Genomic DNA, 15,094 nt, shown 5'->3' with positions numbered 1-15,094 from the left:
GGGCTCAGGTCATGATCTCAGGGTTCTGGGATCGAGCCCCACATCAGGCTCTCTGCTCAGCGGGGAGCCTGCTTCCCCCTCTCTCTCTGCCTGCCTCTCTGCCTACTTGTGATCTCTCTCTATCAAATAAATAAATAAAAATCTTAAAAAAAAACAAAAGCAACTGATTAGTGAGTATAGGTGCTATTGATTCGGGAGAGAGCTCAGTTTGAGAGTAGGGCTTAATTCTGTTGTAGGCAACAGCCAACCAATTCTCAAACACAGCGATTGTGGGAGCTGCTGAGAGGGAAGTGAAAAGCGCACTGGGTCAGAACCACCAGGGCAGAGCTCTTGTGACAGGTGATATCTGGGCTGAGACCCGGAAGAGGAACATCAATCAGTCATGAGATGAGCTGAGGGAAGAACAGTGCAGGCAGCAGCTGATTTTTTTTTTTTTTTTTAAATGATAAGCTCTATGCCCATTGTGGGACTTTGATTTATGACCCTGATATCAAGAGTCACATGCTCTAGCCATTAAACCAGCCAGGCTCCCCTGCACCAGGTGAATTTTTATACTGTATCTGAAACAAACTATGCAAGAATACAGGTTGTCCTCCTGAAGGGAGTTCTCTAAAAGCTTGTTTTCTCTATTATATTTGGCTTTAAAATATTTCAAAAGCGGGTTTGTGTATTCATTTTGGTTTTGAGTATTTCAAAACCACAATCCAATAAGGAATTGAACACTTGGGGTGCTGCATGCTTTTTCCATACAGAAGACAATGTCTTCTGCTCCTAGAGTGTTCTTCTAGGCCACCTGTTGCACCTACCACAATCAATGGGATCAGTGGCTTGTTATTTGTGTTCTACTTATTTCACCGGTGCTATAGGATGTTTTAGCGGTTTATAACAACCATCATTACCCAAGTGGAAGCATTAAAACCTTTTCTACTTAAGTGTCTTCTTAAAGACAAATGTGAATTTCAAAGTAAGTATATTCTATGTCAGCAAAGAAGAAAGAAGAGGCTTTTCTTTAAACTGGTTTCAACATTTTAAATTTATATACTGGCTTTCAGTGTAAATCTATGTCATAACACAAGTCAACCCTAAGTTTGAATTTTATTGAAATATGAAAATATTTTATATTGTAGACCCACTATTTCACCACAACTAGCTACACACTGGAAAAAAAAAAACCATTTGAATAAACAAGTCATTATTTCGGTGTTCTTCATTTCCTCCCTACCCATCACCCCTTCTTCTCTACCTCATTCTTACATTATGAATTGCTGAAAACTCTGCATAAGAAATAATCCTGAGTCCTACCCCTACTTCATTCTCCTTACGATAATTGCCTTATCATGCTTTTACGTTCTCTCTATTGACCCTTTGAACATCTTACCTAGTCTTCCTGCTAAGAGCCTTTTCCTTCTCTAGTTCATCTTTTATACTGTCTATTTACACTGTCTTCCCAGAGTTTACAAAAGTCAAAAGAAACATGTGATAATGAGTTATAAAGAAAATAGAAAAAGGATAAGAGGAAAGAATAAAGTAGGGAATAATTCAGTTTTAACGGGATAAAAATGGCATATAGCTATGTAAGTTCAGGGTATATACATCAGGAAGGAGTAATTTTAGGTAGGGTGGTGACCTTTGATTATAACAAATATTAATGACCTTCAGCCAAAAGGCCAGCAGGAATGCATCCACAGTCAAACCAAGTTGGGTTTATTGGCTTGTCACAAGGACACAGCACACCAAGAGGAACTGTGGAGAGTCTCAGTAAAAAAAGGTATAAGACTTATTAAAGGATCGGACTTGTGCTAGGTGATTCTAGGAAAGTTCAAGGCTTTGCTCTGAATTGGATGCTGTCAGGAAGCAGGTAATTCTATGATTATTTTAATAACTTTTCTAGAAGGTAGGAAAAACAGAGCAAGGCTAAGTTATAATGGTTAAAAAACAGAAGTCTTGTATACTAGCCTGAAAGCTTGGTCATTCTTGTGGTATGGGGAATGTTCTTGTATTTGCTTTGTTCAGACGTGATTACAGAAGGGTCTTATTTTTGGCTGGTCTCTTATGGTTACAGAGTAGCCAGGACTGATGTTGATGTTTTGTGAGATTGTTGATGTTCAAAAGAGCACTCAGACCTAGCTGAGAATGCCCGTTAATACCAAGGCCCAGCTAATAGTTCCAGGCCAGCTTCTCGTTGTTCAGGAGCTGCTTTTCTTTTTCCAACTAAAAAAAAAAAAAAAAAGTCAAGCACTATAATTGTCTCTAAATTGCTACTTATAACTCTTACTCATAACTTGGTTTCCTGAATATTTAGAATATTTATCAGGGTTATTACTTAGGGTAATTCGTTCTAAAACTCATAGCTCTGGTGACTACAACAGTAGCTTAATCATTACTAAAATTACACAAGATTCTCTGCTACATGCTGTGCTCAAAAACAGCCACCTGTTTATGACTGAACAGCTCTGGATTGGGAGAACTAGTGCTGTAAATTTCAAAAACCATTTCAAAAGTGTGTTACATACTTCATATTCTGAAAGCAAGAAGTTAGAGTTAGATTATATGTATAATTCTGATAGGTCTGCGTGGTGCCCAGCTGTGTAGTAATCACATGGGGAGCTTGTTAAAATCAGGTAGAGATTCTAGGGCCCCAACTCCAGAGTCTGATACAGCCTAAGTTTTTGACATTTATCCATGTTTTAAACTTTTCTTTCTTTCTTTTTTTTTTTTTAAGATTTATTTATTTGTCAGAGAGAGAGCGAGCGAGAGCGAGCACAGGCAGACACAGTGGAAGGCAGAGTCAGAGGGAGAAGCAGGCTCCCTGCGGAGCAAGGAGCCCGATGTGGGACTCGATCCCAGGACGCTGGGATCATGACCTGAGCCGAAGGCAGCTGCTTAACCAACTGAGCCACCCAGGCGTCCCAGCTTTTCTTTCTTTTTAATTGCTGAGTAATATTCCATCAAATCAGTGTACCAGCTTATTTATTGATGGACATCTAGGCTGTTTATAGGTTTTGGTAATTGTGAATAAAGTTACTATGAGTATTTATGTGCAAGTCTTTTTGTAAATACATTCTTTTCTATTTCTCCAGTAAATATCTGTAAGTGGAAATCCTAGGTATTAGTGTATATTTAACTAATATGAAACAAATGGGTCCACAATTTTGACATGAAGCAATAAGATTTAGAACACCCTCTACATCTGCTCAAAGTGCAGCTTGGTAGAGATGGCAAAGGCCTCAGGCAACTCCTGTCTCTACCAACATCTTCACCTCAGTATTAGAGCTCTGCAGCCCTAGAGGATTCCTACACAGTCCTAGAGGGACCAGAACTATGTGCATAATATTTGTAGAAATGTGGTTTGGGCAGTGCATTTGATAGTAACAAATATGTAAAGCCCTTTGACAAATCTTTGCCTCTAGGTTTCTTGGAATTCCACTGCGCTATGATCAAGCATAGAAACAGAGATCCCTGAATGCTGACAGGTCTAAAATAAAAGTCATTCTTTTTTTTTTTTTTCCCCTAAAGATTTTATTTATTTCTCAGAGAGAGAGAGAGCACAAGCAGGCAGAGTGGCAGGCAGAGGCAGAGAGAGAAGCAGGCTCCCTGTGAGCAAGGAGCCCGATATAGGACTTGAACCCAGGGCCCTGGGATCGTGACCTGAGCCAAAGGCAGCTGCTTAACCAACTAAGCCACCCAGGTGTCCCAATAAAAGTCATTCTTGACAAACAGGCCATTATTAGCAAGGGTTTGATGGTATGTTTGGGCAAAGGCAGGGAGGGGGAGGCTGGCCACAGGGGTGGGAAAAGTCAGACAGGCTCAAACAACCATCTCTAAGCTGAAGGACCTTGAATCTTGACATACTGCTTCCTCATTTCTCTCAAGTTATTCTTAGCAGCTTTTTAAAATACTGCCACTTTCCTTCCACTCTAGCAGGTAACCAAGCTCCACTTAAAGTAAAATAGAGACCCGGTAAAAGGAACTTTTCCACTTTCATATCTGTGTCCATTCTTTATCTTTCCCTTATCCCTCCTGCTCAGTGAGCCGGTATCCCTCCTAAGACACTCTGCCATTCCACCATCTCAGGGGTCTTGTTGTCTCATCCCTTTTCATCTCCTTACCTCCTCTTTTATTCTGATACATTCCCATCCTCTAATAAGCCTCTTTCCATTTGTCTCGCAATACCAGGTACCGCTCTAATCATTGCCCTGTTTCTTTGGTCTCACGATGGTCAAGTCTTATACAGGGTCGTCTGCAAAGCCTATTTCCTCTTTCTCATCTGGGTCACTAAAGTCCGCCTAGAACTGTTTATCACACAGTAGGCAGTGCGCAGTCATTTTTCAGGTGTAGGATGGATGGAGAGACGAGACTCCGAGAGTGCAGATCATAGTCCTCTTGCAGCCTGGTTGCTGGATGACTCAGTCGGTTGAGAAACCGTTTTATCTTTTCGGCGTGCACAGGTGACTTGATACATGCTTCACTTTGGAATAAAGTTATAGAGTCAGCAGTCGGCCGCAAGCAACAAGTATAAAAACACGTGGAATACACAACGATGCGGCACCACTCATTAGCTCCTCACGTGAGAACGCAGGGTCACCCCACCCAAAGGCCACACACATCTGGTGCTGCACCGGAGAGGCAGCACGGGGGACCCAAAGCGTCCTTCCGGCGGAACCCTTTCCGGCTCCTTCGTGGCTTCGGTCTCCGAGACTGGGGGTGGGGGTGAGGGGAAGAGCGCGGCGGCTCCCGGCCAATGGCAGTTCTTGAACTTACACCTACAGACGTCAGCGCGGCTGTGCAAACGGATGTCACACAGCTGGCTCGGAAGCGTCTCCTCCCGTCCCAGAAAAGAGGCGTGGGCCCAGCGGCCTCCGCGAAACCTTGGGCGAGGGAGGGAGGGGCGTGCGCCTCTCCCCGAGAGCCCCGCGCGCTCGCTGGCCCGCTTCTTCCCAGCAGTCCCTGCCTAGCGGCCGTCCCCGGTGAGCAGCCGGGCGCCCGCGCCCCCGTCCCCAGCGCGTCGCCGCAGCCAGCTCCGCCCCCTCCCCGAGCCGGCCGCGCGCTCCTGCGGCTCCGAGCTGTGTCGCGGGCGCGCGCGCCGCCGGCGGAGCCGCAGTTAAAATGGTCCGAGCAGGACCCCGCGTTCCCCCCCCGCCGCCGCACTGACTGAGTCGGCGGGTCAGGCTTGGACTGGTTGCCTAGCCGGCAGGCTCGCTCTCTCCGTCGCGTCCCCAAAGCTCGCGCCCATCGTTCTCCCGGCTTCCCGGGGCAAAGCATGTAGCCCCCGTCGGGCTCCCGGGCGGCCCGCAGCTGACGCCCACCCCCTACCGTCGCGTGTGTGCCCGTGTGTGCGTGTGTGTGCGCCGGGCGGGCGACCCCGCCGCGGGCCCGAGGCCGAGCCAGCGAGAGGCCTGTCTCGCTGCCGGAGCTCGCCTCTCCGGGCCTCCCTACTTCCCCGTCCCGGTCCCCCTCCTCGGGGCCTTCTATATGGGCCACCTTCTCTCGAAGGAGCCGCGTAACCGCCCGAGCCAGAAGAGGCCTCGCTGTTGCAGCTGGTGCCGCCGCCGCCGCCCTCTCCTCAGGCTGCCCCGCCGGACCCCGGCCAAGGCGCCCCCCCAGCCGGCGGCGCCCGGGAGCCGGGACTGCTTCTTCCGCGGGCCCTGCATGCTCTGCTTCATCGTGCACAGCCCCGGCGCGCCCGCCCCCGCCGGCCCAGAGGAGGAGCCGCCGCTCTCGCCGCCGCCGCGGGACGGGGCCTACGCCGCGGCCGCCTCCTCGCAGCACCTGGCGCGGCGCTACGCGGCCCTGGCTGCCGAGGACTGTGCTGCCGCCGCCCGCCGCTTCCTGCTATCCTCGGCCGCCGCCGCCGCAGCTGCCGCCGCCTCGGCCTCGTCGCCTGCCTCCTGCTGCAAAGAGCTGGGGCTGGCCGCGGCCGCCGCCTGGGAGCAGCAGGGCCGGAGCCTCTTCTTGGCCAGCGTGGGGCCCGTGCGCTTCCTGGGGCCGCCCGCTGCCGTGCAACTCTTCCGGGGGCCGCCGCCGCCGGCCGAGCCCCCTACGCCCCCAGAAATGGTGTGTAAGCGGAAGGGGGCCGGGGTTCCCGCCTGCACCCCGTGTAAGCAGCCCCGCTGCGGCGGTGGGGGATGCGGCGGCGGCGGCGGCGGCGGCGGCGGCGGAGGGCCTGCGGGGGGAGGCGCCTCGCCGCCGCGGCCCCCCGACGCCGGCTGCTGCCAGGGCTCCGAGCAGCCACCGCAGCCGCTCTGCCCCCCGCCCTCCTCTCCCACTTCCGAAGGTGCCCCCACAGAGGCCGGCGGGGACGCGGCCCGAGCGGGGGGCACCGCCCCCTCGCCCGCCCAGCAGCAGCATGAATGCGGCGACGCGGACTGTCAGGAGCCCCCCGAAAACCCCTGCGACTGTCACAGGGATCCACCCCCTGAAACCCCAGACATCAACCAGCTGCCGCCATCCATCCTGCTCAAGGTGGGTCTGGGCGAGTGGCGCAGGGATGCGTGCTTTCCCCCAACCCCGGCCCCCGCCTCGGAGGTTTTCTCTCTCCTCCCCCTAAGCGCGGAGGAGGGGGTTCCCTGATAGCCAGAGAAGTCCGAAGGGGAGAAACCAATGGGGAAGATGCTTATGGCCTGTTTTTTTGAAGTAGAAAAACTTGGGAGTTTGGTTAGTGTCTTTTAATAGCTTGGGTTACCACAATTCAGGACTCATCTGTTACTAGATTCCCACTGGTTTAGAAACTCTTTGTAGATTTTCCGCGAAAATATTTTTATCAGTTGAGCAATATACATTTACTACTAAAGATGTTGTATGTTAGTATTTGAAGGTCTTCCGACAGTACTTACCGATTTGATAGCTGCTAGTTAATGTCATTAACTGTGATCTTTACTTGAACATTTACCAGGATCATGCACTGTGCCTGAGCTTTGCGTACATAATATCTTAATCACCCACTTAACGCTGTGAAACAGGTATTAACACCACTTTATACAAGAAGACATAGATATTTCAACGCTGTGTGCCTACAGTAATAACTAAGGCAGAAGTGGTCTTTGCTCTCTGGAGTTTAGAATCTAGTGAGGCTTAAAGAGTTGAATGACTTGTCCAAGGTCACACACACAAAGGGCCAGTCTGGGGAAGTTAAGTCTGCTGGGCTTGAAAGTCCTTTGGTTTATGTTACGTTTTGTTGCCTTCCTACATTTTATTCCTTATATAGAACCATGCAGTTTGTCAGAAGGTAGAGACAAAAGTATTTTTTGGTTGGGAATATGGCTGAGTGGAGAAGACGTGGTTGTCCTATGGGAGCTTTGTCTCACTTTCAACTAAGTAAAATTTGCAGTTTTCTTAATGCTAGTGAGAAATTTAATTAAGTGACAAAGTTAGTGTTGTTATTACTAGCAAGTTATTTTTTCCTCATTGCCCACCCCCACCCCCTCGGCCAACTTCATAAATATAAACCTTCTTTTTTAGTATGGGAGATATTTAATACCAGGTAAAAATAACCCAGATAAGAATTTGGCTACTTTTACTGTTACTGATGTAACTATCATCAGTTACAATTGTTACTCTTGCAAATACACTTTTTTGATTAGAGTTTTTCCGTGTGTGTTTAGATCCTTTTTTTACTGTGATACCGATGTTCTTGTAAATAATATAGCAAAAGAATGGGAAAGCATAACTTTTCCTTGAGTCAAAATGTCATGATTTAACTCTTATGGAGGTGTGCTTTCTGGAGGAGTAATTGCCTACTCTGTGTTCAGGGTATGCATTTTAGGGAAGAGTAATTTTCTTGCGTTTTTTAAATCAGCAAATGACAAATATCATCAGATATTTGGTATAGAAGTTTGATTGCTGTCTTGTTATTTGGCAGGTAAGACTGTTTAAAAACCAAAACAAAAGGTAGGTACTTTCTGCTTTCCACCCAACTCATCATTTCAGGAGGCAGAGAACATTTTAATTCCCCCTCTTTTTAGGGGGTACATGATCCCATAATAAAGAAAATTTGTTTAGAATAAGTTTCGCTAGAATAGATTATCTACTAAAAATGTTTTTTCAGATTTCTCTGTGGACTGTTCAACACTTGATTTGAAGGACATTTGAGGATTTTACTCATTGGATTTGCCCTGTTGTGCTGGAGTGTTTATTAATTTATTTTAAAGGTGGGGGGGTTCATTTTTTTTTTTTTTTTAAGATTTCATTTTTTTATTTGACAGAGGACAGCGACAGAGGGAACCCAAGCACGGGGAGTGGGAGATGGAAAAGCAGGCTTCCTCTGGAGCAGGGAGTCCAGTGCATGGATCCATCCCAGGACCCTGGGATCATGACCTGAGCCCCAGGCAGATGCTTAATGACTGAGCCACTCAGGCACTCTGTGCTGGAGTATTTACACATGTTAGGTAGATTTCCTTGTATTAGAAACTTGAGTAAAGATTCTCTGTGTGTGTCTTATAGTCATAGATGTATTCAGCATGAAGTGAGTTAGGCTATTGGAATGAATTTAATTGAGGTTTTTCAGTGTTTACCAGTGCATTCCAACTTTTAGGAATAGGGCTTTTGGTGGAAGAGGCGCTGTCAACGTAGATTTTGTTCATTGTTCTATCCACTCCGTTAAGGGCAGTGGCCGGTATTTTAGTAGGTTTGAGTAAATATTCATGAACAAATGAATGGCTAGGTGTTTAGGAAGTCTGGGCTGATACTCTAGGTGAATATGCCATGCCACTAAGAAAAGCCTCTAAGAAATGTTAATATCCGGACCTGAGTTGTTTTGTGAGCCACAGTAAAAGCTATGTGATGGTTAAAGGGTCTGGCTCAATTTTTGGTTAGAACTGGAGGTGTTTTTCTTGCAGAAGAGAAGACTCTGGGAGCTATGATGATGTTTTCATTTTTTAATTTATTTTTTAAAGATTTTATTTATTTGAGAGAGGGGACAAGTAGGGGGAGGGGCAGAGGAAGAGGGAGAAACTGTCTCCTCACTGAGCAGAGAGCCCAATGCCAGACTCAATCCCCAGACCCTGAGATTATGACCAGAGCTGAAGGCAGACACTTAACTGACTGAGCCACCCAGGTGCCCTATGACAGTGTTGTTATAGTACAAGAACTGTTGCATACAGAGATACAAATCTATCACCTCTATTGGAAAAATTCTTAGAGAGCATGCCCTTCGTCCCTACTTATGGATCAGTAGCCTTTATGACGGTATTGCTGTTATCTTTTGTACCAGAAGTTACTGTAGTTGTAAAAAGGGGGGGTGGGATGTGGAGGAAGGAGAGTTTGAAAGAGAAATGTAAGGACATGTCATTTAAGGGTTGTTTTTAATGAAAACTACCAACTTGTTCCAGGTAAATTTTTTTTTCAGGCAAAAAGCAAAACGAAAACAAAACAACTCCCCCAAACAAACAAAAACAAAAAACCAAAACAAAAAAACCCCAAAAAAACCCAAAACCAACAAAAAACAAAAAACCCAAACAAACAAAAAAAACAAAACCCCACCTAAATTCTTTTTATGGATGGCAGTTCATAGGGCATATTTTTGGTTCAATATCAAAAGATTTTCTTTTAAATTTTTCTTTTTATGTAACTTGTCTTAAAACATTAAAATAATGCAGGTAGGACAAAAGTTTGTGTAGAGTCACCCCTAGTTTCTCATCTAGTTTCCCCTCTGGTGGTAACTAACCACTGTTACCAGTTTAGATTGTTCTTTCAGAGCTGCTCTGTACAGTAGCTTAAAGTAGTTAAAATTAAATTTAAAATTCAGTGTCTCAGTCACAGTAGCCACATTTCAGGGATTAGTAGTCATGTGTGACTGGCTGGTACCGTACTGGACTGTGCAGATCCAGAACATTTCTGTCTTTATAGTAAGACCTGTGTAAACCTTCATAGCTTTTTTTCATAAATGGCATCAAAATGTACATGTTTCGAATTTTTTGTTTTGTTGATAGTATGGTTTGGAAGTCTTTCCTTATTAGTAAGTAGTGTATGTATATAGTTTCTTTCTTTCTTTCTTTCTTTTTTTGGTAAAATGTTTATTTAGGGGTGCCTGTTGGCTCAGTTGGTTAAGCATCTGCCTTTGACTAAAGTCATGATACCAGGGCCCTGGGATTGAGTCCCACATCAGGCTCCTTGCTCAGCGGGGAGTCTGTTCTCCCTTTGCCTGCTGCTCCCCTTGCTTGTGTGCTTGCACTCTCTCTCTCTCTCTCTCTCTCTAAAAAATTTAAAAAAAAAAAAAAAGAAATTTATTTAAGTAATCTTTACGCCCAGCCTGGGGCTTGAACTTACAAACCTGAAATCAGCAGCTATGGACTTAGCCAGCCAGGCACCCCTTTCTTCCTTTCTTCATTCTTTTTAAACTGCTGCATGGTATTCCACAATGTTATACCCTACTGTAGTTTTCTATTATTGAATGGTTCCAACTTACTGCTACAATCAACAATGTTAACAGATGTTTTCTGTGCATATATAGTCAGGTTTTTTTTTGGGGGGTAAATTTCAAGAAGGTGGAATTTTAGGGTTGAAGAATGTGTACATTTAGAAATTTAGAAAATCCTTTCTACCAGTACGAACTGTGTAAAAACAATGAATTGTTTCTTGAAATAGTGAGCTTTATCTTCAGAATCTGAAGAGACATTTGAGATCTGGTTACTCCCCACTTCTTTCGCGTGAAAAAACAAGCCTGAAGACTTCAAGACATTTTAGATATTGGAAGTCGGTCCCTGGACTGGAATCCCTCTCCGTGTTTGCAGGCCTAGAGAGCTTTTCAATATATTATGAAAGAGGGTCTCAGTAATCTTCTCTTAGAGATTTTATGAAAGAGATTCCTGAATTGGGGTTGGCAGGGAGGAGCTTACACCAGACAACTTCTAAGCTATTATGAGTCACAGGCTAATTTTATAATTGGGTCTGTAGCGTTGAATTGTGGTCTTTAAATATAAGAAATTTGAGAAGTAGGGAATGGCTCTTCAAAGGTCATCTATGGGAATAGCATTTTCTTAAGGACTTTAGCCTGTTACAGTTGATCTTTTACTGGTTGATGCCTTGGTTTGGATGAACTGAGGTAGCTTCAGTCTTTGACACCTGTTACATTTATAACTTAAAACAATCCTGCCTTGTGATATCACAATTAGAATTTTAAATTGTGGAGCCACTATGCAACAGTTTTACTAAATGATAGCAGTGGAATACTTTTCTTTCAGTGTTACTATTTGAGTAACTGGTATTTTAAGATCTGTATTTAATATTTAGAGACTTTGTGTGCATTTGTTTAGGAATCTTGCTCTCTGTCAGCAGACCTGTTTTTTTTTCCCCCCAAAGAAAACCAGGTGAGAGATCTAGAATCTGTCACCACAATTAGAAAACTGCTGCATCATGCGTGCACCCCTAATAATATGTTGGTAGGTATTAAGTCTTGATTTTTTACAGCTTTATTGTTAGCAGCTTGTTCTAGTGATCAAGAAAGAATTTTATAAGAGAAATGTGCTTTGGGGGAAGGCTTATATACTTGACTTTTTTTTTTTTTTTTTTGTAAGGATATGAAAATAAGGATGAAAGCAGTGGAAATGGGAGTCAAAGAAAAAAGTAATACTGCTTTTTAAAGCCTTGAATGTAACTACTAGTGGGTAAGAGGAACGAAGTTATTGTAGCATTTCATGAATGCTTAACTTACTACTCTAGTACCAGATAACCTCTAGAAGGTAAATCTCTGCAATTCTAGGGATGAGTTTAGTAAGCTCTGAAATGGAATGTTGTTAGGAAGTCAGTTTCAAGATTTTTCTTTGTTGAAGAATGCCAAGTAGTCTTGATTAACTTAGACCACAAAAGGTGAGATTTGTTTCTTATCTTGAGAGTTCTGTACGTTTTGGTGCCTTGTAATGTAGCTGTCAAGGGGATAATCCTGGGCCTCCCCACCCCCCGCCAGCTATGGGATACCAGGTTGTATAAATGTTAAATAATAACAAAATAATAAGTGAAGGCATATATGAAAACATTTAATATTAGCATAATAATTTCCTAAAAAGTTGCTTAATTTTGGCTGAATATAATTTTTGTTTGTCAAAAGTCTTGCTCAAGTTTGGAGCCAAAGTGGTGTGCTAAGAGCATCTATGTGGAGGAAGAAGCTAGAATAGTGATGGGTGATTGGTTACATATATATATATATATATATATATATATATATATATATATTTTTTTTTTTTTTTTTTCCTAGTCCTGTCCACTTGAGAGGGCCTTACAGAAGCAATGCCCAATAACAGTGTATACACTTAGGATCCAGATCTTAGCCTCTAAAAACCATTCTCTACTAAAATGAATCAGTGTTGTTGGAGAAATGGCTGATTACAGAACTGGTACCAGGAAAGTACAAGATGAGCCTAGAATATTTTGTCCTAGAGCATAAGGAATTGCTCAAAAAATAATGGGTGTATGTCAGAAGGATACATCCTTTCTTAGTATCTCCTCCTAAAATACTTCAACAAAACACAAAACTTTTTTTTTTTTTTTAATTCTGTGACTGGCTCTGGAATAAATCTTATTTTTCTGTAAATTTCGTAGTATCTGACTCTACTGTAGAGTAGCACTCTGTAGTAATAGTTTGGATTTTATAAGTTCGCTGTGCCTTAAATTTTAATGAATAAATTGCAAGAAATTATTTTAAATTATAGATTAGGAAATAGTTCTATGTGACTTCCCTGTGGGTGTGTGGTTAGAAAAGTACCAGAAGTAGGTTTTGCGCTTTTCTGAACAGTACTTTAGGTTTTTCTGAACAGTACTTTATTCAAGAGACTGTTTAGTACATGTTACTTTCAAGATTTTGGCAGGTAATATGAGTAGAGTATTTAAGAAGCAAGGGATGATATACGTAGAAAAAAGTTGAAAAAGGGCAGAAAAGTAGAACTTGGTTGAAATAGTTAAATCTGAGATGATTGTGAAGAGGAAATCTATTTGAATCTTAAGCATATTATCTGCTTAGTTATTTATTATAACAGGTGATGTTTGCATATGTGCACTTATGTTGTCTCAAATAGGAATTCAAAGATTCTGGGAAGAAAAATGATAGAATGATAGAAATACAGAGCTTTGTGGACGTTTTGGGGGGAAAACAGCTATATTGATATTTAATTTGCTCATTTTAAGTGTACAATTTGAGTTTTTTTTCTTTTAAAGATTTTATTTATTTGAGAGAGAGAGCGCGCATGAGCAGGGGGAGGTTCAGAGAGAGAAGCAGACTCTCTGTTGGGTGGGGAGCCCAACAAGGGGCTTAATCCCAGGAAGCTGGGATCATGACTTGAGTTGAAGGCAGATGCTTAACCAATGAGCCACCTAAGGCACCCCTACAGTTTGAGTTCTAACAAGTGTCAGGGCTGTACAACCATCATTATAATCCAGTTTTAGAACTCCTCAAATAGTTTCCTTGTGCCTCCTTGCAGTCTTACTCTGCAAAAGTCTTTGCAATTTCTGCTCACACCCCTATCTCCAGGCAACTACTGATTTGCCTTCTGCCTATATAGTTTTGCCTTTTCTAGGAATTTCATATAAATGGTATCATACAATAAGTAGTCAGGAATATTATGGGGTTTTTTCTTTTGAGATTTTATTTATTTGACAGAGAGAGGGAGAGGGAGAAACAGGCTCCCTGCTCAGGAGGGAGCCTGACACAGGGCTTGATCTCGGACCCCAGGATCATGACCTGAGCTGAAGGCAGATGCTTAACCAACTGAGCTACCCAGGCGCCCCAAGAATATTGTGTTTTATCTTGAATACCTCTGTGTCTCTCATGACACCCAGCATAGTCCCTGACACAACAGGAATCAATATAAAATAGCTACACAGGTTTGGTTCTTTTCAAGTATTATTTCTATAACTTGCATGCCATCTGCTTATTCATAAACTTTTTTAATAATACTTGATAACAGATAAAATCTCCTTATTCAAAATTAGATGGCCAAATATAGGTATTGGCTTTTTTGATTTTCAAGTACTATAAGGTTCTGTGGGATAGGTTTGACTAAGTGTTAGACAACAATGCGTTTTGTGGAAGTTTTTTCGGTTTGAATTATCTTCTGAAATTTTATACTGATGCCCTGGTCAAAAATAGAATCTTTCAAGGCTCAGGAATATTTGGATGTTGCTGGGAGTGATTATTTCAGATTATATCTGTGATATGATTTGTACATTTTCTGGTAATTCATATTTTAGTTGTGTTTTCCAGATATGCCACTAAAGATCAAGAATATTAAGTTTGTTTTCAACTGAGGTCCTGATTAGAAGTCACTGCTGTTTCCCAGTGTCCATTCCCCTCATATTCTTTTTAGTATCGGAATTTACCTTGTTCTAACTTGGCATGTGGCCACCTAATTAAAGTCTGTTTTTCAGCCTTTCTTGTAGATAGGTGTAGCTCTGTGACTAAATGTTAGGTAATTGAATATGAGTGGAAGTAATGTGTACAACTTCTTAGTCCTACCATAAAAGCAGTTGCTTGCCCTTTGCTTCTTCTTCCTTTTTTTAGGGCTAGACCACCCGGATTATAAGAGTAAGCCATCTTCCACTTAGTAGCTGAAGGCAATGATGGCAGAGCAACAAGGTACAAAATGATAGCTCCCTGGATCTTCTACATACTTAGAATGCCTACACCTACTTAGTTTGAGTTTCTGTCATGTTCAAACTATTGTTAACACACCTGTGTTAAAGTAAGCAGTTTCCTGGGTTGATACAAGTGACATCCCAATGTTCTTTAGGCTCATTTTTCCTCTTTATAGTTTTCTTTATTCAATAAAAATGTTGTTACAGGTCAGTCCTTGACAGACCAACATTCTCTTTCTTCAATTTTGAAGTACACATTCTCTTGAATCTCAGATTATCCAAAGAAAATTCAGAAATGCCTTTGACTATATAATTTTTTTTTTTTTTAAGATTTTGTTTATTTGTCAGAAAGAGAGAGAGAAAAAGCACACAAGCAGGCAGAGAGGCAGGCAGAGGTGGGGAGAGAGAGGCAGGCTCCCTGCTGAGCAAGGAGCCCAATGGGGACTCGATCCCAGGACCCTGGGATCATGACCTGAGCCAAAGGCAGCGGCTTAACCCACTGAGCCACCCAGGCATCCCTTGACTATATAGTCTT

General features: G+C 43.2%; 2 protein-coding genes across 4 annotated transcripts in view; one reads left to right on the top strand and one right to left on the bottom strand.

Moving 5' to 3' along the window:
- Positions 1-1,014: 1,014 nt before the first annotated feature.
- Positions 1,015-5,405, bottom strand: LOC132028833 (uncharacterized). Its single transcript, XM_059418337.1, has 2 exons — positions 4,110-5,405; positions 1,015-2,211 (listed from the first exon to the last, which is right to left on the bottom strand). The coding sequence occupies exon 1, from the start codon at positions 5,260-5,262 to the stop codon at positions 4,582-4,584; it is 681 nt and encodes a 226-aa protein (XP_059274320.1). The 5' UTR covers positions 5,263-5,405; the 3' UTR covers positions 1,015-2,211; positions 4,110-4,581.
- FBXL17 (F-box and leucine rich repeat protein 17) overlaps positions 5,405-15,094 on the top strand; it is a 504,101-nt gene continuing 494,411 nt past the window's right edge. For all 3 annotated transcript variants that reach the window (XM_059418335.1, XM_059418334.1, XM_059418336.1), the window contains exon 1: positions 5,405-6,462. In XM_059418335.1, coding sequence (XP_059274318.1) covers positions 5,473-6,462 — 990 coding nt within the window. In that variant the 5' untranslated portion in view covers positions 5,405-5,472. The remainder of the gene's footprint in view (positions 6,463-15,094) is intronic.

The sequence above is a fragment of the Mustela nigripes genome, chromosome 12 (genome assembly GCF_022355385.1).
Source record: "Mustela nigripes isolate SB6536 chromosome 12, MUSNIG.SB6536, whole genome shotgun sequence".
Lineage (NCBI taxonomy): Eukaryota > Metazoa > Chordata > Mammalia > Carnivora > Mustelidae > Mustela > Mustela nigripes.
The sequence above is the reverse complement of the archived record's forward strand: the minus strand, read 5'-3'. Positions and strand labels throughout refer to the sequence as shown.